A 27,696-nucleotide genomic window follows, 5' to 3' on the forward strand; every position below is an offset into this window, starting at 1 on the left:
TTGGAAGTGGTAATCGCGTGGTAATTTTAATCACTGGCATCTGACCTTAAGCAAACTGCAGCACTTCTGTTGCTTAGTTGCTGTTCCCCAAAATTGGAGGCATAACTGCAGACACTGCAGAAATTAAGTTGTCTGAAAAGTAATCTGTGATGCTGTGATGCAGAGACTAGGGAAGTGTAAAGGCTTGTTTCCATACTGAAAACCTCAATTAATGTTTAAGCTGGAAACTGGCAATCTAGAAGATTTTACTGTGTTTGGGCCTTGGACTGGTGACAGTGTTTTCTACGAGCAGTGTTTTCTACCTGTATGGTGCACCTTATTTAATGGATTGTGACTGCAGGGTACTGATGTGCTATTTGAAATGTTTGTGACAAAATAGGAGTTTGATGCAATCCTGAAATTGTTCATATTTGAGATGTTTGGTAATCAGTTCAGAAACTGAACACATCTGGAACTGCATGGAAGCAGAATATTGCAGATGAGAGGACAAATTTGCTTTCCATTCTTCTTTTTTTTCTTTTGTCCTTCACTCTTACTATCACTCTGCATTCTGATTGCTGCTATTGTTTAAATTTCTCTTGGCACAGGATTCATCACAAGCTATTCCCCTGGTCGTAGAGAGCTGCATACGATTCATTAGCAGACATGGTGAGTTTATGGACAAAAGGTATCCTCTGATTTTTCTAGAAAACAAATGGTGATCTTAGAAGCTTTCTGAAAAATGTTCAGAGTAGTTCGGGACACGGTGTTCGTGCAGCGGAATCCTAGAGACTGCAGTGTAAAGAAACTATCACTTGACTTTTTGGCTATATTGTTGGTATTGCGAGTGTGATCACTTTTCCAGTTACTGCAAATAATTGACCTTGAAATGTTGTCCTTCCAACAATATCCCTTTGTTTCTTGTAAAATAAGGTTCTCGTCCTAGATACCACTCATGCCTCACCTCCACTCACCTTGCTTGGAGCCCTGAAATGTGGCCTTCACCAACAATAATCATGCTCTTCCTAGAGGAGGAGGAATACTCCCAAGTATTTGAATGTGGGAGGTCAAGTAGTGAATTAATGGCTTACTTATTGCTGCAATGAGATAATTTATACCTGTTTCGAAGATTAACTTCACAGCCTTGAATGCTGTAAAAGATTTATATGTTTATTGTAATTTGTTTTCATTTTTAATCGATATCATTTGTTAGTAGCATGTGAAACAGCTGTTAATTAACATATGTAGAAAGAAGTTGAATTTGTCTTCATTAACCAAGATACAGAGCCAGACAGTAGGTCCTGTTTCATTTTCCTTGTTTAATTAACATTTTAGAAACTATAATCTAGGGTCTCATTCTCATCATCGCTTGGAAGAACCAAGTGCTGTAATCCTTCATTAAGGCCACAGTTGGATATTTGCTGGAAAAATCATTGAAACCATATTGCAATGTGAACCAAACTGGGGCCATCAGGAGATTTTATTTTTTGGATTCATATTCGTGGGTTAGCTTAGATCCCTACAGAAAGATTTTCCAACAGACTCAACTGATTCTTGCTCCGAATGTCAGATTGTGGCCTTACAGGTACAGTTTATAATTAGAAGGAATTTGCTTTTATACAACAAATCCACTTGAGGCAGAAGAAATTATAAAACTGCCTGCCTGACGCACTTACATTGCAGGGATGGATTTTGTTGGAGGTAGCCTGACATTTCTAAATGTTTTGCTGCGTAGGTGTGGGATGAATGTCATTTTCATTCTTTCTTCTCTGCAGTTGGGATTATTTCTTTCCACTGTTCATAGTTGTGTGTCACAGCTACCAGATACAGCCACATACTGCAAAGGTTTCGTTGCGTTGTGATAAAAACAGTCGCAGAAATTGAGAGGAAGAGGCCACAGATGCATTCAGGACGGCTTATTAGTTTATAGCCATTATTATAAATAAAGCAAAGACGTTGCAGCATTCCCTATTTCAGAGAGTCTGCAGTTAAAAGGCTTGAATGAATGGGAAAAAGCTGGAATGAATGGGAGTTGATTTCCCTACACGAAGCACATACTTTGTTCATTAGTTGATTTGTAATGGTTGTTGCTCATCTTACATGTACCAACAAAATTGTTGTGATGGTAGTATATGGGAACATCTCGCCTATTTGGTAACTGGGTTTAATGACGTTGCTAATGCTTACTTTTTAGCAAGAATGTCTTAAAGACTATCCTAAAACCCTAGATAGCAGGTCATGCTGGGGTAATTAAATGCTTCCATTTCAATTGGCTGATTTGCTCTGGGCCTTTGCGGTATCGCTCTTGCAAAATAAACTGCCTCATTGTGTAGTTAGCCATATTTTACTTCTGGCCAATAGACCGTTAGTTTATGACTTTCTCTGGATTGTAAAATCCTTTGGGGATCATTCAGGGTAAAAGATAACATGCATGGCTGTTATAACCCAGTTATTCTGTCAGTTTACAAAGAAGGGTTAATATTTTTTCTCCGTGGTGCTGCGTTCTGTTTCTACGTATTCTGTATGTGCCTGGACATATAAGGGAAAGAGGACTTTTAAAACAGCATATTTTTGCCTGTGTTGCTTATGTTTCCTTTATCATATATGCTGTAGCTGATGAAGGTGCCAGCTTATCTTATCTTATTGTTATCAGCATCTCTTATTGTCTTACAGGTTTGCAGCATGAAGGGATATTCAGAGTGTCTGGGTCACAGGTGGAAGTGAATGACATAAAAAATGCATTTGAGAGAGGTAAGGAGGACCTATTCGGTATCTCAGAAATTATTGCCAAATGTATTAATTTGTTTAAATGTTCTGCAATGGCTTCTTTTGAGTGCAACTCGCTATATTTTGTTCCTTTTGATTTTTGTGTTACCTAAGTGAGTCTAGCCCAAACACTTCTCTAGTGCTCATTAACCTTGCATACTCAGGTGTTCGGCATTATGCTTTATATCTTGTAGAGTGTCTGTATAATAAATACTCTGAATTCAATCTTCTCTCGTGTCTGGTAGTTTATTGATTATTTGTAACGCTAAAGGACATAGAGAATTTCATTATTGGGTGTAACTGTATTTTCCTACCCTCTCCCGCCAGCTCTTCATGAACAGGCTGGCTGCTAGAGGATGAAATTGTGTCTTCTGTGTTCTTGAGGCACAGCTTGGCTACATTGATTCTAAATATCAGCAAATGAGAAAGTAAATTTCAAGACACTGTTAACTTGACATAGCTTTTAATAGATTTGATTTTCTGTGTGAAGAACCATTCCATACAAAGGCAAAGAACAGCTGGGAGCCTCCTGACTCATCAGCTCCTAGCTGGGCTGTTCTCCCTAGCAGAGCAGGTTCAGAAGAGCTTGCTCTTCAAGCAGTCCTTGCAGCCTGTCTCCCCAGTCTCGCCTGGGTCACTGAAAACGACAGGGCACATGTTAATTCCTGAATACATCACTCTAAAAGAATATAGTTAGTGTGTTTCTCTGCTTGCTGTTGGAAGAGATGAGCAGTAATTAATTAGGCATAGCAAGTTTATTTTGCTTTGGGAAGAGAGGAGTTTAATGGACAATATGTGTGAAACGTGTCACCTGTTTTCCTCTCCGTCTACCTGAGAATTAAAATCCTCAAGAACAGAGGAAGCAGAAATGTGTATCATAGGCTGCAGGTAAAGGCTTGATATCAGACTCAAAGACCCCTTTTTTAAATAAAGGAAATACCAGTCATCTTGGGAAAATAGCCAGTTGTTCCAACACTAACATGCAGAAATAAAAAAAAAAATCACCTTTTTATTTGCTTCGTCTCACTTGTCCCTGTAAAGTACATGATATACAGAACTGACAAAGTTAACAATAATGTCTCTGCAGTTTATTACTTCCTCCAGAACCCTTGGTGGCAGTTAATATCAAGGATAATGCTCCGGTTTGTAGTGGCCCATTTATTATCCTGTGTGTTATTAAGATAATAGGCAAGCTTTGGTAATTTCAGTCACATAATGGATATATATAGCTTCAATTTGAGGATTGCCCCATCATTAAATCTGATTATATCTGATAGGGAGTTTTCCCTAGGGAACAGCTCCTTAAGTGGGCATATTTTCTTTTGTAATACAGACAAACTGTGGCATATCTGCAGTGACAAATGATCTGTCCCAGAAACACTCGCCCCCGCCAATTCAACACAAGATGTCTGCATCCTGCTGAGCCCCGTGCACGATGCTCAGTGGCCTCTTGCTTGTGCACTGAATCCACCTTAGCTTCGGTTGTGAGTTTGCATAAAGACCCGCTCCTTGACTCATGTAGTGTTCACCTCTGTGGTGGCTCTGTGAAGTTCACACCCTACCAAAATATCTGGAGCACAGAGCCTGGAAGTGTTACTCCTGCTCTAGGAGGAACACCACCCTCTGAGCGCGAGCCAGGCGCTCCGGTGTTAGACTGTAATCTGCTTGATAGGAAGCTGTCCCAGGTCTCGTGGGATTGCTGTCAGAGGCTTCCCTTCTCAACTGCGATGCACAGGAGAGATCTCTCCCTACCTCACGCTGGTTGTAGTGCAGTTGGAGTAGGTGGGATTAACTTTGTGCTGCATAAATCTTTTTCTCCAGCTGAGGTGCATCCTTCCAGTCCGATTCTTTTCTCCAGTATTGTGATTTTTCTTTCCTGTTTTTCTTTGTTTGTCATGAAGGGGAAGATCCGTTGGCTGGGGACCAGAATGACCATGACATGGATTCAATAGCAGGAGTTCTGAAGCTCTATTTTCGAGGGTTGGAGCACCCTCTCTTCCCCAAGGATATCTTTCATGATCTGATTGCCTGTGTCAGTAAGTATTTGAAGATCTGAAAAGAAATAGGATTAATTTTTCTAGTCTCATCTTCCACTTTCCTCTCTTCCCCTCCCCCTTTTTCCTGGCTCCAAAATAATCTTTTTATGGTTACTTTGGTGGGGTTTGTGTTGCACTGGTATCCCAGTCTCTATTAGCCAGAGTCTGGACATTTACCTGGTTACAGCCATCCTTATTCTGATAGCAGTGTTTTTATGAATGAGCAAGGAGAGAGAAATTAATAGATTTTAAGGGCTGCGTCATGGATTTTTCTGAGACAGTGCTTCATGACAGGATTCTTTTAAAACAGAATAAAACAAAAACCTCCACTTCTGAAAAATAATCTTTAAGACCTCTCATCGGAAGGTGTCAGAAATGCCCTCTCGGAAGCAGGGATCTCCAGCGGGGTTTCTTGCCCTGTGTGCTTTCCCTAGCGCTGATAGATACGCGCTGCCTGTATGTCTGCTGCCGTGCTTCTGCATGCTCTCTTTAGCTGGCGAGGTAGCAGTCATATACCTTTCAGCTTCATAGCTGTGAGGGGCCATTGGTTGACTCCCATTAAAGAATATCAATCATGAGGGCAGTCACAGTCCAGTTATTAACATTTTTAATGGTTTCTAAAGATGGTTCTGGTGGGCAGAGATTTGTTTGTGTTTTTTGTATGTGAACAACCTCATTTTAAATGGCCATGTCCTTCAGAATCGAAGAATGATTCTATTCTCCAAGTAGTGAAATGGCCTTTGCAGTGGCAGCCTTTGAAGTAAAGCAGAAGATAACTGCTTCTAAAATGACTCGTGGTTTTCTTCTCCCGACAAATGCATTTACAGAGTTCAATTCACATTATATGAAAAGAAGAATCTGCTTCCAAATAAGTTCTCCCTTCTGAGATGATTTATGCTGCCCACTTACTTCTCAGTAGGCTGCTGCACACAGAGCTTTTTGCCTCACCCTTTAACTATGTTAATTTTCCTTTGAGTGTTATACAATTTCTTTTTTAAACACCCACCTTTCTAAGCTAACTTGAATGAGCTTTTGTGCCAGAACTATTGAAACAGATGATATCCAGTGCTCCCACGCTAGGAAGGAACTTGCAGTGAAGTTTCACGTGTTCAGGGACCTTCATTGTCAAAGGCTTTGCCAGCAGCTTCTGCAGCCTTTGCATTCCCATGCTGGGCAGCGCTGGAGGATCCAGAAAATGGGCAGACCCTTCCTTCTTCCTGCTGCTGCTGCTCTGCTCGCTGCCCTTCTTAATAGTTTGCACGGGAACCATCCTAGTATACTGGTTGCATTTGGACGCAGTGGCTAGTTGTGGGTATGGTAATACCATGACTCTTGGTGCTCTTTCTTCCTTTCAGCAATGGATAATTTACAAGAGAGAGCACTCCACATCCGGAAGGTGCTTCTGAACTTGCCGAAGACCACTCTGATTGTAATGAGATACCTCTTTGCATTCCTCAATCAGTGAGTATCCTTGAGAGCACCATGGCCCTGCTGTAGTACTTGGTGTAAACATGATAAATGGCAGAACCAGCCGTAGCATTGCTGCGTGTGATCTGGGCAACAGTTCAAGGTGCAGATGCCACAGTAGCTTGCTACTGTGTCTGCCTTCCTGGGCTTTTCAGCCTTGCTGAAATTCATCCTGATGATACGAATGCAATCTCAAAGGACTTCCAGAAATGGAAGTGAATAATGTGCTGGTAATACAAGCAACAAGTGATTTGAAAGAGTCAGAAACTGGGGCCCACACCAGCAAGGAGCACTATGTACTAGGTGGTGGAGAGTGAGTGTATTTTTTTAAAACAGTCCCCTGCATCTGGCTGGTCCATTGGATAGCTTGGCAGCAAGGAGCCAATAGTTCCCTCCAGTAACGCGGTCTTGACAGCTGAGGTGTCGCATAAATGAAAAATGTCCTAACTGGAAGGTTATATATACATTGTCAAAGCCCTTGGAATACTGTTTAGGGGAAAGAGAAATACAGCTGTAAGACAGTATTTTGACCTAACGGAGACCTGAGGCTTCCTGTCTGCTTTTGTAAAGTTCCAGTTCATCATCTACTTTTGATGAACTTCCTAGTCCTTACATTAAAATGAGAAAATGTTACGGTTTGAGGTTTTTCTGAAAGATTTGTATTAAAATGGGGCAGGACATTTACTAAACCTATCCATATATTCAAGTGGTTATTTCTCTTTGGACAGCAGCAGGTTTGTTTCACAGACGTCACTCCTGGAGTCAATGAAATGTGTGACTTTGCAGTCTCAGTAGCTTTTAATTATTCCAAGTAGTGATCTAGAAAACAGGGAGTTCCAAGGGGAATTGTATTGGAACTTAGTTTTCTGTACAATCTTTAAGTGGTACCTGAAAGGCTTAAATTGTAGGTTTGGGACAAAATTTAGTCAGATAAAAATTGTGTTTTTAAAAAAAGGCACCATATAGATATTACAAGATTCAGATTTGCTGGGAAATCCTGAAGAAGAGTCCTGAAAAAGGCCCACTTGAGAAGCTTCTGGGCCTTGGAGAAAGGTTGTAACGCTTGGCACACTTGATCATGTGCACTTAGGCAGAGACGACCTGATACAACTCTGGTATTGGGTGCTGGGCTTTGAACAGCAATAATACAGAATAATTAAAGACAAAGATTAAAGAAGAATGTCCTTCCCTTGTAAAGTCAGCACCCATTACTTTTTGCATAGTCTCAAGCTTTCAAACTCCTTTCAGGGTTTCTATTTCATTTCTCTGGAAATGCCATCAGTATCTCGCTTTTTCCACAGACCCAGAACATTCATGTCCCAGCTGATCAGCTTTAAACAGCAGAAAGCCCAAAGCAAACCTTCCCAGCTCAGCTCTGTGTTCTCCAGCAGATGATAATGTTGTTTTCTGCTGTTAACCCTCCTCCCGCCTTCTGTCTTTTGCAGTTTATCTCAGTTCAGTGAAGAGAACATGATGGATCCCTACAATTTAGCCATCTGCTTTGGGCCAACACTGATGTCTGTGCCTGAAGGTCATGATCAAGTCTCTTGCCAAGCTCATGTCAATGAATTGATCAAAACCATCATCATCCAACATGAGAACATCTTCCCAGGACCAAGGGAGCTGGAGGGTCCAGTCTATAGCAGAGGTGGAACCGCCGAGGATTACTGGTATGATGGATGCCACTGAGGAGCAAATGAATGGTTGGATATTTATTTACAGATTAGCATGCTACAGTCATGCATTCTGTGTTGTCTAATTCTGGATTCGAGCATCTGTCCCAGCCTTTCAAAAATCTGTTTTATGGAAGAGAAGATGGCTCTGGTATCTCTGGAGAGTCATCAACTTAAAAGAAATAAGCTGGTAGAAAGTAGCTATTCAGTTGTCAAACCTAGCTGACTTATCTTGAAGGGCAAGGTTGTGTAGGGATTTTCTTGGATGTTCTGGTACGGTAGCTGCCAAAATCAATCTCTTTTTTCATCTTTTCTTTCTTTTTTCTCCTGCTTTGGCCTTTTTTTTTCTGCTTGTCTTGAGTGCCTTTGCTTCAGACGCAGGGGTCACTTGCAACTGAACCTAGAAAGCTGTGGCATGGTTTAATTTTCAGGGCAGCACTGATGGTGGGGGAGGGAAGAGGGAAGAATGCAAAATCACCATTTCCATCCAGCTTAAAGCTCAAGAGGCCCGGCCGCGTGTTCAGTCTGAAAGCCACATCTGGAAGCAATTCAGCCAGAGCGGCTCCTGTCATCTGGGGTGGAAGGTTGGGGAGAGGGGGAAGGAAAGGAGGTGTTTTCTTTCCTACTGGCCAAGCTGATCTCTCCCTCTGAAAATGAGGAATGTTAAATTGTGTCCTGCTTCTCCCCCTGCTCCTTCCCTCCTCCAGTGTCCCAGGAATGCAAATGATTATTTTCATATACTAAAATAAATACATTTTTTAAATGAAGTCACTCTGGTGACAGAGCTAGCCTTGTTTCCCTGACTTGTTTCAGAGTAGCTTTAACTGTCAGCTCACTCCACGTACGTGCGGTGAGGAGAGGCTCCTCTATACTAAATGCTGTGTGCAGGACTTGCCAGAGCCTCTTTTGGAAATTCTGTTAATTTTACCCTTCACTCTGATGTTTTTAGCTGATGTTATATATGAAAGAATTGTAGAGGGAAAAAAAACATAAGAATTTTTATGACCTTAAGGAAACACATTAACTTTGACAAGAGGTTTTGTCCCATAAGGTGCAGGGAATAAAAATGTTCAGTACACTCAGCATGGATGACACCTCACATGAGTATGTAGGAGGCAAAATGTCCTGGAAGATAATACCAATTTTCTGAAGGTGTTTGGTTTTTTTTGTTGCCCTTCCTAACCACCCTAACCTGAGACCCCATTAAGCAGAGGAGGGTAGAGGCAAGCAAGGGAGACTGCTTAAAGCCAGGAAGAAGCATCTGGTTCCCATTCAAGCCTTCTCATAGCCCTGGTATTTAGATAGTTGTTAGTTATTGCCCACAGGGCTCCTTGCCGCGAAGTGTGCAAGCAGCAAAGTGAATCCTTGTCGTTCAGCTGATTCATCAGGGAACGGAGCCTGCTACGTTTGTAATCGCCCGGTGCCACTTCACTGGGCTGAGTCGTCTTTGTGCCGGGGAACTCGCAGGCGGTGCTTTGGTGTGGAGGCTGCCTGGGCTCGGCGCCATGGCTCGTGTGCTCTGCGCCTCCGTGCCTGCGCTCTCGCTGCGAGCGGCACTCGCTTCCAGTCGGCAGCTGCCGAGGAGCTTTGAAACGGCTTGCCTCGGGCAGAGGAGGGTAGGGCAAGGTTCAGAGTTTATGACAAATTCAGGGCTGTGCTGCAGGCATCTTTGAAATACTGCCTTTGAGTCAAGTCTAGGACTGTGCTGCATCTGTCTGTCCATCTGAGAGTGCACGAGGACAGCATGGGGAGAGTCCAGGAGTCCTGCATACCAGCAAGTGAGACCATCGGAATCACAGGGAAGGAGATAGCTTATAGATGCTCAACTTGCATTGCATTCCTCTGGCGGTATATATTGCTTGCATTTTTGGAGCCCCTGGGGTAAACCCAGCAGCCTGGCGCTAACCACTGCGGCATCCTGGGGCTCACACAACGGAGAGACTGAGTCTGCAGCAAGGACAGGGGGTTTGGTGGAAAGTGCTGTTGGAGGCTTGGGTAGGAAGAGGCACGTGGTCTTTGTGCAGTATTTGGATCTTTAGCGTTGGCTGTACGCGACATTACTTCACAGTCTGTATGAAACTTTAGCTCTCAATGCTGTGTTCCTCTGGGGACCTCCATTTGGCTTCAAATTCTTCTGTAAACTTTATTAAGTAGCATAAAGGCTTTGCAAAGGATGGGAAAGGTTGATTCCTGAGGTACTGACTCAGAAGATGATGGGGCAGCTTTGTGTCATGTGGATTAAGCATAATGAGATGCCAGAATTATCCAAACATTTTATCCCTTCTCCTTTTTCTTCTCTCCTTTAAAAGAGTATAGGAGGTAGATTACCAAAGGGAGAGCACTTTACATCTGTGATCACATACTTTAACCATTGCAAGGCCAAAATGAGGAATGACGTTATTACTGTGTGAAGAGAATTAAAAATTGCTTCTAACGAGCTACAGCGTAAAAGTGCAGCAAATGCATTTTGTCTTTAGCAACAGCGTCTGGTAAGACGAGGAGTGAGCGCTTTTTTGCTTCTAAGACCAGCAGGCAGGGCAGGCAGGCAGCGCTGCCAGCTGGCAGCAGGTCTACCGAGCTGCTTGGGAGAGGCAACGGATCCTCTTCCAGTTTTCTTTCTGCTCCTGTCCCGAGGGAACTGCTCGTGTAGCTTCTTATAAAAACATAACCTTTGGTTGCCGCTTGTTGTCTATTGATCCTTTCAAAGCTTTTCTTGATGCAAAACATAAATGAGTACTCTTGGTGGTTTAGGTGCTCTGTAAATAAAGATTCCAAGCAATTAATCTGGCTATGAGAGTCATTCAGTGAAATTGAATGGGACGATTTAAGATTGTGATAAAAGGGAAGGAGGGAGATGACAAACTCAGACCTGGAAATATCATTATGAATTGAGAAATAATTTCCCCCAGGAAGTGGCAACTATCTCAGCAGTCATCTAATGAGCTAATTAGAGCAATGGAGAATATAGCTGAGGGAATAATTCTGGCATGGCAGAGAGGAGCTAGACCCAACATGCCACTGCTATCTGACTTCTGAACATCTCCAGAGGTCTGGATTATAAGATCTGAAGTTGGACTTTCCTGATAGCGTACAAGAAGGTTAACGAAGATTTCGGTTTGCTTGATCAAATAAGAACATAGCTTGATTTTTTTTTTTTTTTTAGACACACTGACTTCAGTATGTGCAAATGCATCCGCAAAGTGTCTGTCACAGTGGAACCTAGATATTGACTTCCGATATGGATAATCCTAGTTAAGTTATCTTTGATTGTTGTAAATGAGGAAACTCAATTTCTACCAGTGTAAAACATCTTCTCTGTTTCCTTCTGTTGTAGCGAAAGTCCTCATGGAGAGAGAGCCTCAACAGAAGACTCAGTTCAGGACGTTACGGCTGAACACCACACCAGTGATGATGGTATGCAAAGTCTATTAACTCCTTGGTTAGCTGGTGCAGCCTGCTGTGGGGGAGGCAGAGCAGATAGTGCCTTGCAGTTTAAGTTCAAAATTACATCCAAAGTAGAGTTTAAATCAGAACAGTCACTTTGAAAGATCACATACAGCATTTGATGCCAAAAAGTAAAAAAGTATGGGATCAACAGGAATCTTTAGTAGTTACCTGGCTGTTTTTAAAGTATCCCTTTTTCAAGGGTGTCTCATCTTAGCAGCAGGCCTGGGCACACTCCATGCGTGCATGACTGAGCTCATCTGTGCGCTAGAAGGATCTTAGAGCTTGAAGTCATGGGGGAAGTGTAGAGCCAAAGGCTGGATATGTTTCAGCATGCGCTCCCGCTCCCCTCTGCGTGTGCCAGGCATTTCCCCTTTTGGTACCTTTGGCAAGGGAATTGTGAGTGCCTTAAGCCCCAGTGCTTCTGCTTTAAGGAAGCAAGCAAAATAAAATCAAAAATTATTTGTCTTTCGCTGGGAGCCATGTTTTAGGCTAGAGGGTCCTGGTGGCCTCTCTAATTTTTTAGATCGTCTTTGGCAAACTCTCACCCTTCTTGTCTGATCAGCGAAAAAAGGAGTGCCAACACCGAGAATTTCACAGTATTTCTTAAGGAAAAGGTGACACCACAGTCTTGGAGTGTCTGTTGTTAGTACTTCCAAAGCCTCTTTCTGCGATGGGGAGCAGCTGCACATGAGCCTCATCCAGAGCAGAGGAAAAGATTATGTTACTGATGTGAAGCGGTGATCCCCAGAATACTGACCAGCATGTAAAGCAGACTGAGCAAAACAGGAATATGGTTTTATTCTTGGGTTTTGGCCCCTTGCAATTGTCTAAGTAAGTTCTGCGGTGGTTTTACTTGTGATGGCCTCAGTTGTAAAGGTGGGAAGAAGGCAGCATTCCCTTAAAATTAGGTGGCATCCATTTGAGCTGGTCTTTAGGAATTCGCTCAATAGCCCTGCCATCTGCTCCTGTTCTGCTTTTGCTCTCTTTCCTCCAGCAGTTGCCTAACAAACCTTTCCCATGGCGTTGCTGTGCTCCTGCCGGCTTTGTGGTGTTCACACACCAATAACAAAGGAAACAATGTTGAGCACTGCTAGAAATGCTGGAAAATCAGTTCTTCCTCGGCAAGGTCAAGCACTGTCACAGTGACTCCTCACCAAGGCTGTTGGGAGGAAACACAAAGCCTACGGCAATGAACCATGAGTTCTCTGTCTGTCTTGAACAGTGTTCTTTCTGAAAAGTGTTAGCTTCTTAAAAATGCATGAAAACATGTCCTTTTTGAGTTCGTACCTAAAGAAGGAGCAATTTCATTGCTGTAATGAAGGAAATGCTAACTCTTCCCGCATCTATAAAGCCTGGGACTGAAGCCTGTGGGCTGAAACACCACGGGGTGTACTTGCATTGTTTCTGTATGGGGTTTTTAGATTGCTAATGTAGCTGCGAGGGCACAATGATGGGAAAATAAGCGGTTAGAGATTAGAGAAGGACACTGTTTTACAGCCTCTGGAACTAGGTTGCGTGGGGCCCCTGAGCAAGGTAAAATTTGGAGGCGTTTTGGATGGAGTTCTGCAACCTACATGGAATATTCCATAGGAAGCATTTGGGAGGGAGCGTTTGGCACCAAAGCAGAGGAGGGAGCTGGGCCTCTATCTTTTTGAGGGAGCAGCAAGGTCTGGTTAACCAAGGAGTCTCACATCCTTCTAATTGGGCTGTGCAATGTCACACCTCGGGTGTACTCGTCAGAAGTGCAGCATACAACTCCGTGACTCGGTGGGACGGATGCTCTTAGGTTTTTTTCACTTCTTCAGTCTTTAGATGTGACCAAGCACTTGCTCCTTTAGCTCTTTCGTGAGTCTGGCACTAGTCCTCCCAAAGCAAAGCTGCCATCCCAGCCACCTTCATTGAAAGAAGGAATCGGTTTCGGGGTGAGGGGAGAGGTCGTGTTTTGCAGAGCATCTGTGCTGTTGACCATCAGCGTCGCTGTACGAGTGAGTGGACACTCCGGTTTGAGACAGGCGTGAGAGGCCAGAAATGCTGAAAGACAAGCAGATCATATGTTTGTTAAATTATGTGTATGAGTGGAAAGATTTTAAACTGCTGCTTTCCTGCATAGGCTGTCAGACTGGCAGGGGTAATTGTTTGGCTTAGCCTTATTGCTCTTTATTCACACAGCTTTCTTCTTTGAGCATAAGTGTAGTAGGAAAAAAGCTACTGGAAATTAGAGTCTAAAATCACTTCTCTGGACGAAAGCCAGAGTCCTAAAAAGCAAATTGGAAACATAAGAAACCTGAGTGCCGCACTCATCTGGAACAATAAACACTTCTTAATGAAACAGATGGAATTTACAAAACCACACTCCCATCCCCTTCATAAACGGAGGGGGACACCAAAAAACAGCATTATCGGGTTTTTAGTGTTATGAAGAAGCTGGCTCCAGAGGCAAAACAAGCAAGAGGAAAGGAGGAGCCAAAACCAGATAACCATGTGCTTTGGGGAGTCTGGAGCAAGGCGGCTATCGCAAGCTGCAAACATGGACCAGGCTTTTCTCACCCTTGCAAATCTCACTGGTTGCTGAGGGCTGATAACGGGATTTGTGTGAGACTGACCACAGGCTTACCTGAAATGTGTGATTTGACAGAATTCTGAGCTGTCTGGTTTAGTAATGGAGAAATTAATTGTTGGGCAGTCGATCTAGCAGATCCTGTTGATTGCCCTCAGCGTTTGGTCTCTTCGTGCTTTGTAACTACAGATGCTGGTGGGGCTCTTTGGTGGGGGATGCTTCCGCTCTGCTCTCTCAGACCGGTTAGTGAGACGGTGGTACGGCAGCGGCAGCTTACTCGGATACATTTACATTATATATTTTCTCCAGCCCAGCCTATGGGCAGCCTTGGAGACCTAATTCTTGAGCGTATGCTCTCCCAAGGAATAATTGTAAAAGCTGTGGCTCATGTTTGGCCTTCCAGTCCCTTTTGGCTGGCTCTTGCGCTGTAGAAGCTTCCCGTGATGCAGGGGAGATCTCTGTGTGAAATGGGGTATCTTTCCTTGTCCAGGAAGAGGAACCACAAATCTCTTTCACCGGGAAGGAACTCAATTTCCATGGACCGCTTGGCTGTGTTAAAGCGCCTTTAAAGTAATTAGAGGCTGAAGTCCACTGGGGCTGTGTGGTTGAGCTCATCTCTGTTCCCCTGATTCCTGCCTGGAATTGGAAGCTGGCTTAATATATATTTAGACTTGACCAATGGCAGATTTTTCTAAGTCTTAAAAATAATCCACGTGAATTTCATATTGATTTTCCTGAGTGTCTAAATGCCCATATTGTCCCTCTGTATAATATCAGAGTCCTACAGGGACCCGGATTAGTGGCTGGTTGCAGACACAGCATGGCTGTAGTTCTTCTCTGAGCTTTTCAAGTAGGAGCAGTCAAATTTGGAGCACGTTGTGCAGTTCCGAGAGCAGTGCCGCTGTGCTCAGCGCGCACAGTGCAGCCCAGCTGTACGGAGCCCGGGGGAGCCTCTTGCTCTCCTGATCGCTGCACAAACCGCAGCGGTGGAGGCACTGAATGTTTTTGTTAGCTTCCATGACAGTTCGATGAATAGTACGGCCTCCCACGGTGCCAGAATCTGGTCTCCTGGGTCAGGTGAACCTCACAGGCAACAGAAATTTCCTTCTGAATAGATGCTTTATTTCTGAAGCAGCTTGGAGTCAGAGGATGTTTCCCTCCCCAAATGCTAATAACAACTCCTGCTTGCCTGCCCAGGAGGTTTAGTTTAGCTGCCTTTAAGAAAGCGTACCATAGGCAGATTTTTGTCTGGAACATATAGGATTGCTACCCAGCTTTGAAAGTTTTTTTTATTTTAATGAGATACTAATTTTGCCATTGCCACTTCCATCTTTTTACACTTGAATTGCTGTAAGTGGGTTTATGACTTGGAAAATGTGAATGTGTCCACCACGTAGAGATTAGGTAAATGCTGAAATTGCAACATCCTCATATTATAGGGGTTCCTTTCTGAATCTTACTGCTTCAACCATCTGCTGCCTTAAGAAGCAACACTTCATCCTCTTCCATGCTCTCATCATAAGCTGTTTTATGGTAGGTTTAAACTGTTGAATACTTACCTGAGCCCAAGTGTTTAGTGAATTATTGTTTATTCCCTTCTATCTCCTAGAGTGTGAGCCCATAGAAGCAATAGCGAAGTTCGACTACATTGGCAGGACTGCACGAGAGCTGTCCTTTAAAAAAGGAGCTTCTCTCTTACTCTATCAGCGGGCCTCAGATGACTGGTGGGAGGGACGCCACAATGGAATTGACGGCCTTATTCCTCATCAGTATATCGTCGTTCAAGACACGTATGTTACACTTTAAGCCCATCTGCAAGATGGGCTTGCTTAAAACTCAGCTGTGGAATGGAGTGTTTGTGTCAAGATGTTGACACCAGGTGGGGAGAGTTCATCCTTCGACCTTCCCTGCAAGAATGGAGTCCTCTTGAAACAAGCAGAGCTCTGCAGAGGCGTAGGTGTCCACGTATGTGGAGGTGTGATACAAAAATTGTTCTGGTGCTGCCAGCCTGTCAAAGATGCAGAGCTGGGATCTCCAGGTTGCTCACAGAAATCAGGCTCTCTTATTGAAAGATACGTAATGGTTCTTAAGAGAAAGATGCTAACACAGTGCTGTTGTCCTGTATGTATGTTTACATGCACAGTGCTGTATTTGAAATTCAGTGCTGTTGGTCCTGTTTTGGTTGTGATTTCCTTCCCTCCTCCTTCCTAGTGAGGATGGTATCTCTGAAAGATCCAGTCCGAAGTCTGAAATAGAAATAAATTCTGAGCCACCGGAAGAAAAAGTGACTGCTAGAGCTGGTGCCAGTTGCCCAAGTGGGGGTCACGTCGCAGATATTTACCTTGCAAACATCAACAAGTAAGAACAGCCTTGCATTATTTTACCTAACTGTAAAGATCTTGGTGATGAGTCCAGTAAACGATTTCCTTCCCTGAAAAAGGTTAACTAGCGAGCGCTGCCACCATTTTTCTCTGCTTCCCCCTCTTCTAACTTGCTCACGTTTTGCTGTGTTCTCTCTCTGTCACCAGTGTGGCCAACACTCATTTAAAATCCCACTGGCTTCTCTTCCCTATCCCCAAGGTGCCATCTGTTCCCGCTTTCCCAAATATGTCCTATTTTATAAGCTAAGCACACAGAGAAAGGGAGGGGAATAGCAGAGTGAGTTCTTGTAATCGTGTGTTCCCATTCCTTGTTATGTTCTGTGATTTGTTATGTCTCGTTTACGTTTAACATGTTTTGTTTTATGGGGTGGGGGACAATTTCTTCAGAAACTAGTGTCACGTTTTGTGTTAAATGACATACCTTAAGTCCCACCATCTGACATTGCCCGTAACATTCTTTCGTTTCTCCAGCACTTCTCACCTTAGGTTACTAACCATATGCTTGCAGTGAAATAACACACCTCCCTGTTGCTCTAACTTTCCTTCCTCAACCAGAAATTGTTACTTTAGCCAACACTCAACGTAATAAAAAAACTGGGAAATTAAGCTAGTTACAGTCTAAATTTCTGGATCTGTTATTTAATTATTCTAGAGCAGACTTATCCCCCGTATCTTTCTGAAGGTGGTGTTTTTTAATACTAAGGAAATAATCAGTTAATTTAACAGAATGTGGTCTATAAAGACATTAACAGAAATGCATCCTTTTTAAAGGTTTGGACCTGCTAATGTCCTACACAGAGCCTGGTCCTTAGTTTATGGGAGTGGGCAGAGCTCCGCTGATATCTGTGAAGCTGTGTTAATCTGCAGCTTGGGTTCTGGGCTTGCTTTTATGGTATTTATTGTCTGAGCCATTGAAGTGTGCCGTTCTGCCTGTTATGGAAAGATTTGTATAACGACCAGACCTATGTTGGAGCTTCACTAGCTGCTGGTTTTGGTAGTGTTGTATGTTGTGTTTTTAAGACACCTGGGTAATGTCCACTCCATTTTTTTTTTTTCCCTTTAGTAGGGAAACTGATATTTAGCAATAGTAGCATAAGACTCATTTTGTTGTTTTTTCTTTAGGAATGAATCTTCTGACCTATGTGTGAACAGACTTGGGCAAAATTAAATCAGATGGTTTCGCAATGACAGTTGTGCCACCCACTGAATTATTATTTGGATGCCAAAATCCTACTGGAGTTAACACTTTCTTGCAGTTATTCATGGGGCTGGTGCTATATATAAATGGATCCTTCCCTGTATAATGGATGCCAAGCTTCAGACCTATGGCATAAAGTATTCTGCTGCATTGGCCTTCATATGATTTGAATGGAATCGTGCTGTCAGACCACATGGTGCTGGGGTAGAAACTAAATTGTTTGGACCAGCTCATCCATTTGACATCATTTTTTGGTTTATCTGTAGCCCTACATAGATAATGCCTCATGGTCCTGCTAAAGCAATGAAAAAGAAACATCTATTACCACCAGCAAATATGGGAAATGATCATTAACCCCAAACTATGGGGTCCTTTGCTTGCCAGTCTCTGAAAATAATAACTTGATGCCTTGGGCCAGGAGCTTAGTAGACTTATACTGTGTCCTCCAGTCAAAAATTGTAGCTCTGCTCTTCTAATGTAATAAAAACACATCATCAAAACCTGTTGATGGCACAGAGGGTTTTTTTTGTTCAAATATAATTTCTTTTCTTCTTGACCAAGTTAACTACGTTCCATCCAAGTTTTCTGGTTTTGCTATGAATGTGCACAGCTGCCAGAAGCTCAGTCTCGTTGTTAGAAGTGTTAAACTGGAATGATTTATAATTTTACTGTTTCACAATGACTCCTAAAATCCTGGGTGTGTTTGTAATCTGGGTATCTTTGTCTCTTTCCATTGTCCTCTGTGTTGTTTTGGGGGGATATCTTCAAATTACAGCCCGTTATGTGTACCTGCTTGTATTGACTTGTTTTGCTTTTGTGACTGAAGGCAAAGAAAGAAACCAGAGTCAGGCAGCATCAGAAGAGCCTTCCGTCAAAGTGACAGCCATGGACTAGGTAGTTCAATGGCAGAACCAGCCTCCCCAGGAGCCATAGCCGGTTCCAGACCCTCATCTCAGCCCATTATGAGCCAAAGTCTTCCCAAGGAGGTTCCAGATAAATGCTCCATCAGTGGCCACGGCAGCCTCAACTCTATCAGCCGACACTCATCTCTGAAGAACAGGATAGACAGCCCGCAGATCCGGAAAACTGTGACAGCAGGGAGGTCCAAGAGCTTCAACAACCATCGCCCCATGGACCCTGAAGTTATTGCACAGGTAAATAGGAGGGCTTTGCCTTAACGGTTTGTTTTAGAAACTTAAAGGACGTTGGATACAATGAGATGTTTTAATGCGAAGTCTGATTTAATCTCGTATCCCTTCCCTTCTCGCAAATGCAACATTAACTTACTCCACAGCTTGAGTCTCGTCTTTCAGTCTCACTTTGTGTAAGTCACTGAGGCTGCTTTCATGAGTGAAGATAAAGTCAGGTCCTTCCTCCGTAAAAACTTGGCCCTGTTCATTATTCAGAATTTAGTTTCAACAATAAAAATGTCCATTTCAGAAAGTTACACAGATTCCAAAGCTGTCAGCAAAAAATTAAACAATCATAACTTCAAGACATGAGAAAAGTAAAGTATTTAGTGTCAATTTAACATTCTCCTGTCAGTTGTGCAAACTTGCCTGTGGTTAGACATTGGAAGCATATGGAGTAGTACAGTCAAAATAAAAGCAGGCTGCTGAGTTGTACAGTGCTCACAGTGGCATCTTTATATGCTTACAGGGTTCAGTGTGTGATTAGAAACCAACTTTGAACATAATACTGCGAGTTTTCAGTAGTTATTTATTTAGACAAGTGCCTTGAAAGGAGGGCAGGCTACCGATGTGGCTACAGCTGTGCTTTAACTCTGCAAAGAGCTCTGCTTTTGGGACTGACTCCACACACTGACCAGACAACAAGGAAACCATCTTTTCAGATTCCTTCTGTGTAGCTTAAAGGGAAAGGTGGTGTTAGTATTTTTCTTCATCTTTGCTAATTTTGACACAGACTGGTTCATTACAGATTCTTCGTCTCTGTGCATATTCTCTGCATCTCTGTATGCAGAGGTCTGTCCCGTCCCTGTGTCTGGGACTGTAAGCTGCCGCAGCAGTGACTGTTGTTAACGGAAACGCAAGTGGTGTCTTTGCATCCGTGCATCTGCGGTTTCACAAGTAGAACAGAAAACAATTGGAAGTCAGACTTAGATTTGAACAAGTGATGGCTACGAATGGGGTGAATGATGTAAATGTTACAGATTTCCCTCTTCCATGAAGGATCTTCCCTTTCTCCCACTCCAAGCTGGTAGATGTGCCTGCACATGTGTGTTGCCTATACCAACTGTTTTCAGTATGCGATGGATCTATCTAAAGCCAAGGAATGCTTGGGTCTCGGATTACAAAGCCAGCCCTGGGAGACCTGACTTCTCTGCCTGGTTCAGGAGTCTGTAGGTTTCTAAGGAGCTGCAGGAAGATATGTGAAAATTAAACATCATTTTTATTGACAAAACAGCAGCATCAAGTAATAAAAAAGGTCCAAATAAAAAGCTGATGCATATTCTGGTGGAAAGTTGTATTTTGCTATTATGAATCTCTTTAGTCCGTTTATTCCAGTGGAATTATACAGTTCTTGTTGTCTTCATATTTCATTGTCCTTCCAAGGCTTTGGTTGACATAAATCAGTTTCTTTGTTTTTTCAATTAAGCTCTAACTGAAGTTATTCTGTCTCCTCTTCCTGCCAGAACGTTAACTCCATTGTTTTCACTGGAGAAGAGTCTGGGGAGAAAAAGAAAAGAGGAGAGGAAAAAAATAAGAGGAGGGGCCGGGGGAAGCTGTGTTAAATTAGTGGTGCTCTTTGCCCTGTAGTATCTGTTCAAACACCATCTAATAATCATCATGCATTTTACATATTTTCCCTAACTTCATAAGTAAAATCTGCCCGGCCTCAAGATAGACTCAGGGGTGTCGGATTACTGTCTCTGGTTTCTTCCACCATTCCTTGACTGATTTACCTTCCCCACCCCCTGAAAAACCTCTAAGGAAGCTAAAAAGCTGCAGCCAAACTGTGAGTCACAGAAAGGGCTGAGCTCTTCTGCTCTCCAGTGAATTCCGTGCACCAGTGGGCTCCACGGCGAGGGCTGTAGCAAATGTGTAGGTCCTGCTATGGCTGAGAACAAAAAAAGCCACGTTTTTATCTCAAAGTTCTCTTTATTTGTTAATAACCATAATATTTTATAAGAGGAAGGAGAAGTGCCAACTTGAATTTCTATATGTGTTTCCGATATCTTCCATGTTTTCTAAAACATTAAAATTTTGAGTCCCGTGTAATACCTTTCTGGGAAGGGAAGACAACTCAGACAGCGGCAAAACCAATGAGGCAGCAAGAGCACACAAGGATTTCAGCATTCGGTGTGTGGCCCATCAGCCAGTGTCAAAATCATCAATCCTTTCTTCAAGAATTTACTCTCCTGAATCTCATGTGCCAAATAAAGTACAAGAATGGATCCTAATACTTTGAATCACATCGTTTTCTGTTCGTTGCTGCATTTTGGGATTGCATTCATCTTTGAAGTCCAAGCAGCATCAGGAATAGTAAAGGACCAGATTAGCACTGAGAAAGTGCTAGTAATTATTTTGCTCCCTATTGATGGAAAATATTACTGCTTATTGGCTTCAGTATGTAATGCTGTGTAGTTTGGCGTGGGTTTCGCTTTGACACCTAAAGGTCCTCGACCCGCCAGTTGATTTGAGTGTTGGTGTTTACAGACTGAAAACAAATATGTCGTTCTCAAAGACTGACTTTTATCTCTGTATTTATGTGTCTGGGTTCTTTATTCACTCGGTTTCTCTTTTGTGTTTGCAGGATATTGAAGCTACTATGAACTCTGCTCTGAACGAGCTGCGGGAGCTGGAAAGGCAAAGCAGTGTGAAGCACACGCCAGATGTTGTCCTCGACACCCTGGAGCCTTTGAAAACGTCTCCAGCGGTGGCCCCCACCTCTGAACCTTCCAGCCCTCTGCACACTCAGATCCTCAAGGACACTGAACCAGCTTTCCAGCGCAGCGCTAGCACAGCCGGCGACATACCCTGCACCTTCAGGCCCGTGAAGTCAGTCAAAATGGCCACCCAGGTGAAACCTCCGGCAACTCGGCCGAAGCCTACAGTTTTCCCCAAAACAAACGCCACGAGCCCCGGCGTTGCCTCCTCTGCATCTCAGCAGCCTACTGACAAGTCCTGTACTGTCTGATAAACTTGATGCTGCTCTGTGGATGTAACTGTATTGTTTCAGATGAAGAGACTCTGTTAAAGACATTAAAATTCCTATTTAACTAATTTTTTGGAACTTCTGCTGAAGGTTAGTTGTGAACTGCTACTTACTGCTGGGAGCACTTCCTGGGAGTAAACTAAGTGGTAACAACCTCGTCCCATGTACCTGCATCAGTGATATTCGTAAGGCAAAATAGTTCATGCCACGCTTAGGAAATCCAGTATCGGGTCACTGTGAAGCTGAGGAGGAAAACACACAAAAAGCGATGAGTTGGATCTTGGTTTCTAGTTGATGCCTTGTTCAAGTGTTTGGCCACTGAAAGAAACATTTAGTGGCATCATGTTTTGAATACTGGTGTAGTGACTTATATATTCTGTGTTTCATTTATCACAGGGAAACAATAGGATAGATTTTAGTCTATTGCATGTTTTGGTGCCACTGGTTACGTGGAGCTTGGACATGCCTGTTTCTTGTGCATTATTATTATTATTATTACGTTGCCCGCTGGTGCCACGGTGGTTAAGGGTCTGTCTCGACTTCCATCACATCCTCTGGTTTTGTTTGTTTGCTCCCTCATTCCTCCCCCCAGGGCCAAAGCTCTTGGCCATCCAGCCTCATCCTTTAGTCGACACTTGTCATGAAAAATAGTTTACTCTGGAACACTCTTAGATTTTGTGGAGTTATATGTAATATGTGTCTGTGCAAATATAAACAAACATGTTCCTGAGGTTTAGGAGCATAAGAAAGAGCCCAGTTGTTGCTTATGGACAATCTAGCTGTTTTCCCCCTTCACTCTCCCATATTTAAAAACAGCTTTATTCTTTTTCAGTGTAATTTTCAGCCCATAGGCTATGATGTGGTGTGTGGTCTCGGGAGACTGAATGTAAAAACAAGTTAACTTTTGAAAACTAAGCGTACTCTGATGGGAGTTCATCTACTAACGCACACGTTCTTGTTTTGATCATATATCAAGATGGATCCTTACCAAAATCCCAGTTACAAGCACTGTAAAAACTTAATCAGAAGTTCTCAAGCTTTCTATCTTCTCCTCCTTTCTGTTTGCAAATGCTTCGGTCGGTGGCTGCGACCACTGTGAACTGCTTTAGGGATCTCCGCTCTTATAGAGCGATGTAGGAGACGCTGCTGGGGACGGTGACGTGACAGCATGCAGCTTCTGGAGTGGCTTCCCTACGTGTTCGTTGGTAGACTGGCATGCCTCCGTAGGACTCTGCAGACATGTGAATGAATTCTTAGTATTTGTATTTATATGGTAGGCAGCAAATGCTTCAGCCGCTAGCAAGCTGCATGAACTCTTTTGTACTCTACTGAGAATTTTCCACAATGCTACATTTATTTAATTTAAAAAAAAAAAAAAAGGCATGTGCCACTTACAACGGCAAAGAAGATCTCGCAGTCCTGCAAGAGAGGAGACTCTGGCTGACCCTCAGTTCACCTTGTTCCCAGACTTACTGGGCTTTAAAAAAAAGCTGCACATCTTATGTTTTCATCAAATAAATTCAGGCAAGGACAAGATAAGAAAAGTCATTTTCCTCCCCTGTTTAGCTGAGTTTCTTTTAAACTTGTGGGTTTCTCACCCTTAGCTTCCTTGTGACTGCAATGTCGGTTTAGTTGGCACTTAGTAATTAAAAAAGAAGAAACAAAATGTACATTTCTAAGAACAGTTTCTTCAATGTACTTTTCTGATTCATTTAGGGTGTCACTCAGAGAAATGAACAGGGTTTTACTGTGTCCCTGTCCATCCCCACACGCACACCCCCATCTCTACAGATGTAGTATATCCGTACTGATGATGTTTTTTGAAAAGACCAACTTTCTCTGTGCCCTAAATTAAGAACATAGGAAAACTGGGGAACACCTGGAAGATTTCAGTGAGAACACTCCTATTACTCGGTTTTCCTTAGCTGATCTGTAGCAGCAGTTCCCGTTGGGAGGCACCGCGGTACGTGTGTGACTGTCACTGGACCTTACCCTGTTCCTCTCACAGGGGAAGATCCCCAACAGTGCGACCAGCGACCTTTGCTCTCAGGTTCTGATGGACTTCTACCACCAAGGAATCACTTGTTCTTTTGGGGAAAAATAGAATTACACTTGTAATTTTTTGCTCAGGCAGAACTTTCTGGCATTTACTTTAAGTAGGGAATTTTTGGTTTTGTTTTCTTTTTGGTCATGAATGACCAAAGTTAATCTGTGTCAAGAGCAGGATCTCTGTAAATTTACTTCGACTCATTTGTAATGCCTTATTTTCTTTATATTTTTATGCCTCGCATTCATGTTTCTAAGAATAAGTGTCCAGCCACGCACAGCACATTTGGAGGAGATGCTCTTTTCTATCTTCGAGGTCTGAAGTACGAATGGAAATTAAGAGAGAAAAAAGACTTCAGGTTACTGTAACAGCAACTGTCTGTATATGAATTACTGTGCTTATCTCTAGCATCCACAGCTCTGGGACAATCCTACTGTCAAGGGGAATATGCTTAGCAGGATAACCTGTATATTGAGCAGCTCAACTGGAATTTTGGTGTGCACTGTGATTGACACTTACACTTACAGCAAGCAATATGGCAGGCTGAAGATCGTCCTTCCTCTTCCTCGTGCTCTGGGTCTGGCCAGCCAGCAGAAAATTCACACACGCACACACACACACGAGAATAAACAAAAAAAAAAAGAAACTTTTACCTTGTCTGCTTCACTCTGTGAACATACAAGGCTGAGAGAACATTTGCCACAAGTGTTTTATGACCAGTCGTTGCAGGAGAGGTGGGAAGGAGAAACTGGAAACATCGGCACCACTCCCTGCAAATCCAGCGGGCATCTTGTAGAAGAGACCAATGTAGAGTGGACAAGTACGACACAGTGGTTTGCTTGGGGAGGTATCAATGTTACTACATATCTTCACATTCAGAAGAAATACTAGCTCTTCCATGGGAATTCTCTTTCATGACTTTTATGTAATGTTTGTGTCAGAGATAAAGACAAGAAGTGTTTGATAACTGGAATAACGTATGTCTGTTTGATAGTGCTTTGTATGAACAAAGGATTCTTGTTCATCAGATGTTGGATTGAAATAATCCAAAGCAAAACTTTTAAAATAAAATACGATTTTAGGTGATCAATCTTAATAGTTTCTGAAGCTCTAACCTTTTATGTTTTATTTCCCTAGTTGGGAATTGAGCGGTGTGCTTTAACAATTGCTAAATTTCTGCCTCTCTAAGGTAATCCAAAGGCTCACAGTTTATAACTTGAAAATTTGTTCTTCATGTCAAAGCAGTGGGACATGATCAAACTCTCTCACTTTATCTGTACTGGATATTTTGTTGCAATGAAAGTGATTAAATAATTAGAGTGCACTGTGACAGCAGAAAAAAATCGTTGTATGTGTATGTATTTTGATACCTGTTCAAAAAGAGTCTTTGGGTTTCCTGTGATGAATACCTCATATGTTGGGTTTTGGGAGTTTTTGTTGATTTTTTTTTTTATTTTTTTTTTTTTTTAAGGCAAGATTGTTCTTGCACAAAAGTAGGTTAAGATAACCGAGTTCTCATAAATTTATTTGCCAAATCAAAACACTTCAGAGTTTGGCAAGAAATTCCATCTGTTACAGTTCCCCACCTTGCACTTGGTACGGGCTGAGCAGTCGCTCGGCTGTTCGCCTGCGCGCTTGGAAGAGCTCTAGCAATATTAAGACAAGAGAGGTCGTTGCAGATGGAGTTTGCTGCCTTATTTCTCTTCTTCTGTGTGTCAAAATCTCAAATTCAGTTGAACGTTGTATAGGTTTGGGGATTTGTTAAGCATTTGAGAGATGTTCTTCAATAGAAATAAATGTCTCTAGTTAGCACTTCAGATCCTTTACATACGTGTACCCGATAGACTGGAACGCTCTGTCGCCTGATGAAATACTCATTGAGGGAACACTTAAAGGAGATTATGCTCTCAGCAGGGCATAGTTTGCTGGTAAGGCAACGGTAATGATGGAAAAATACCCATCGAGACAATTTGTCTGATCGACTCGGTAAGATGTTGAGCTATCTGGCCCCTATCCAGCACATCCGTGCGCACGGGCTTGAGGTGAAGCGCGGGAGCAGGCGCTGCCCGTTGTCCCTCTGGGTTCAAGCGTGTGGCGCTGGTTTAGTGGGCCAGGTCAGGGGCACCTGCACTTGGCAGGGTCAAGCCCTGACTGTAGAGGGTTGTGCTGCAAAGTATAAATACGTTTACTCACTGGCCTATGAACCGCAAGCTAGAAAAACTGCTTTAAAAAAAAAAAACCTCAAATGAAAACAGAAGTGTTTGGGCACTCCCATCACTAATGAGCCTGTCCAGAACAGAAAATGAGTTTAACAAGCTGGGGATTTATTTATTTTGAGATTTTCAGTTTTCACAAAAATAATGAGCCATTTTGTGGCTTTATCTGGCCTTGGCTAACATCCCACAAATGCAGTTACAGACATTAAAGCTGTTTCTTTAGCGGACCGCTAGCACTAGAGGCCTTCGCGGAAGGGAGCGATGTTCTCTTGCGGGTGAACGTCGTTCCCCGCAGTGTGCTTCCAGCCTCCGGGTCTGGGAAAAGGCCGAGCACTTACTGGCGCTCTGGATTGAACTTTGGGATTTGAGCTTACATATCACTTTCGAAGATAATCCTCTCTCCAGATCAGCTTTCTGCTTGTCTCTCTGTGTGTGTGCGACAACCTGGTACTTGAAAAAATAAAAAATACTTGACCCACTGACTGCCTTGTGCCCGCCTGGGCTCCGACGGGGCCAGGACGGTCCGGCGGCTGCAGGGGGGGTTTTAATCGCTCTGCCTCCGCTGACCGCCCCGCCAGAAGGCAGATGAATTATTTTCCAGGCTTGGTTCTAGGAGTCTATTTTGGTGGACCTAGAGATGCCGAAACAGCAATTCAAGGCCTGGAAAATGTAAGGTTTATTATTTTTTTTTTCCTGTTATATTTTGTGCTTCCTGTAACGTAGTTTGAGACAAGAGAGTGTTGTTTTTCAACGATGGGCCAAAAAGAGGTGAAGGCAGAGAGGGAGGGCAGCTCCCTGCTGTACTAATACTTGATACACCAAGCTTCATACAGGGTAAATATTTAGCAGTTTGCAATGGAAATAATAGATGGACCCTTCCTTTTAGAGGCACTATAGTAACCTTACTGCTGAAGCGGACTTCACCAGCCTTTCTCTCCAGGCAGAGTCCTGTAATTCGAATAACCGAAGTCCAGTGGGATTGGACTCGTGAGCGTGCCAAACTGCTGGAGCAATACTTGTGAGCAGCAGGTTCTTCAAAAGACCAGCTCTATGTAGCCAAAATAGGGCAATTACCGAAAAAGCGTCTCTGACGCGTTTTAAAGGATCGCAGTGATGTCATGGTTCTGCTGTAACGTGGGAAAGTTCGGTCGCAAAGTCTAGAAATTGTCGTTTTCTCTGTTGGTCTGAAACCTCAGTCCTGCAATAGTGGGCTCGGGCTCGTATGGTGCGTTGGGTTTTGGGTGTTTATTAACAGCAGTTGTTTAATGGTGGGATGGAATGTTCTTGCTAAAACAGTTTCCATTGTTTCATGTCTTCTACACCAATATATATATGGTGTATATATTAAACTGTGTAAAATTGTACTTTGTATATATAACTCTGTACAATATGGAGGTACATCCTTTTTTTCCTTTTGGTACAGTATTGTACAGTATTAGGAGTATATGTGTTGGAAATGTTAAATCCATACTGGGGCAACAAAATGTATCCATTGTCATTAGCAATAGTTTTGGAGAAATAAATGTTTTGGGTATGGTGAAATACTGACCTATGGACACCGGTATGTGGTGTACGGAGCGAGCGTGGCTGCGTGAGCGAGCGGGTGTGGCTGCGGGTGCCTGTGTTCAAAGGGGAGAGCGGGTGAGCATCACCTGCGGGTGCCTGCCTCGGCAGGCGGCACCAGCTTCGGGAATTTTTTGGGGAGTCCCTGGGAATGTTCTTTGACTAGCGATGGGCACCGGTAAGTAGGTGA

The 27,696-nt window shown here is 43.1% G+C and overlaps 1 protein-coding gene across 4 annotated transcripts in view; it reads left to right on the top strand.

The window, feature by feature from the left end:
• SRGAP2 (SLIT-ROBO Rho GTPase activating protein 2) overlaps nucleotides 1–22,196 on the top strand; it is a 107,660-nt gene extending 85,464 nt beyond the window's left edge. For 3 of the 4 annotated variants that reach the window (XM_059831051.1, XM_059831052.1, XM_059831053.1), the window contains exons 13-22: nucleotides 588–648; nucleotides 2,653–2,730; nucleotides 4,647–4,781; nucleotides 6,137–6,242; nucleotides 7,694–7,918; nucleotides 11,256–11,335; nucleotides 15,535–15,715; nucleotides 16,137–16,283; nucleotides 18,331–18,658; nucleotides 21,279–22,196. In XM_059831051.1, coding sequence (XP_059687034.1) covers nucleotides 588–648; nucleotides 2,653–2,730; nucleotides 4,647–4,781; nucleotides 6,137–6,242; nucleotides 7,694–7,918; nucleotides 11,256–11,335; nucleotides 15,535–15,715; nucleotides 16,137–16,283; nucleotides 18,331–18,658; nucleotides 21,279–21,662 — 1,725 coding nt within the window. In that variant the 3' untranslated portion in view covers nucleotides 21,663–22,196. Of the gene's footprint in view, nucleotides 1–587; nucleotides 649–2,652; nucleotides 2,731–4,646; nucleotides 4,782–6,136; nucleotides 6,243–7,693; nucleotides 7,919–11,255; nucleotides 11,345–13,792; nucleotides 13,823–15,534; nucleotides 15,716–16,123; nucleotides 16,284–18,330; nucleotides 18,659–21,278 lie in introns of all 4 variants that reach the window. The other variant, XM_059831055.1, reaches the window with a different exon arrangement.
• The last annotated feature ends 5,500 nt before the right edge of the window (nucleotides 22,197–27,696 follow it).

This window comes from Gavia stellata, chromosome 30 (assembly GCF_030936135.1).
Source record: "Gavia stellata isolate bGavSte3 chromosome 30, bGavSte3.hap2, whole genome shotgun sequence".
NCBI lineage: Eukaryota > Metazoa > Chordata > Aves > Gaviiformes > Gaviidae > Gavia > Gavia stellata.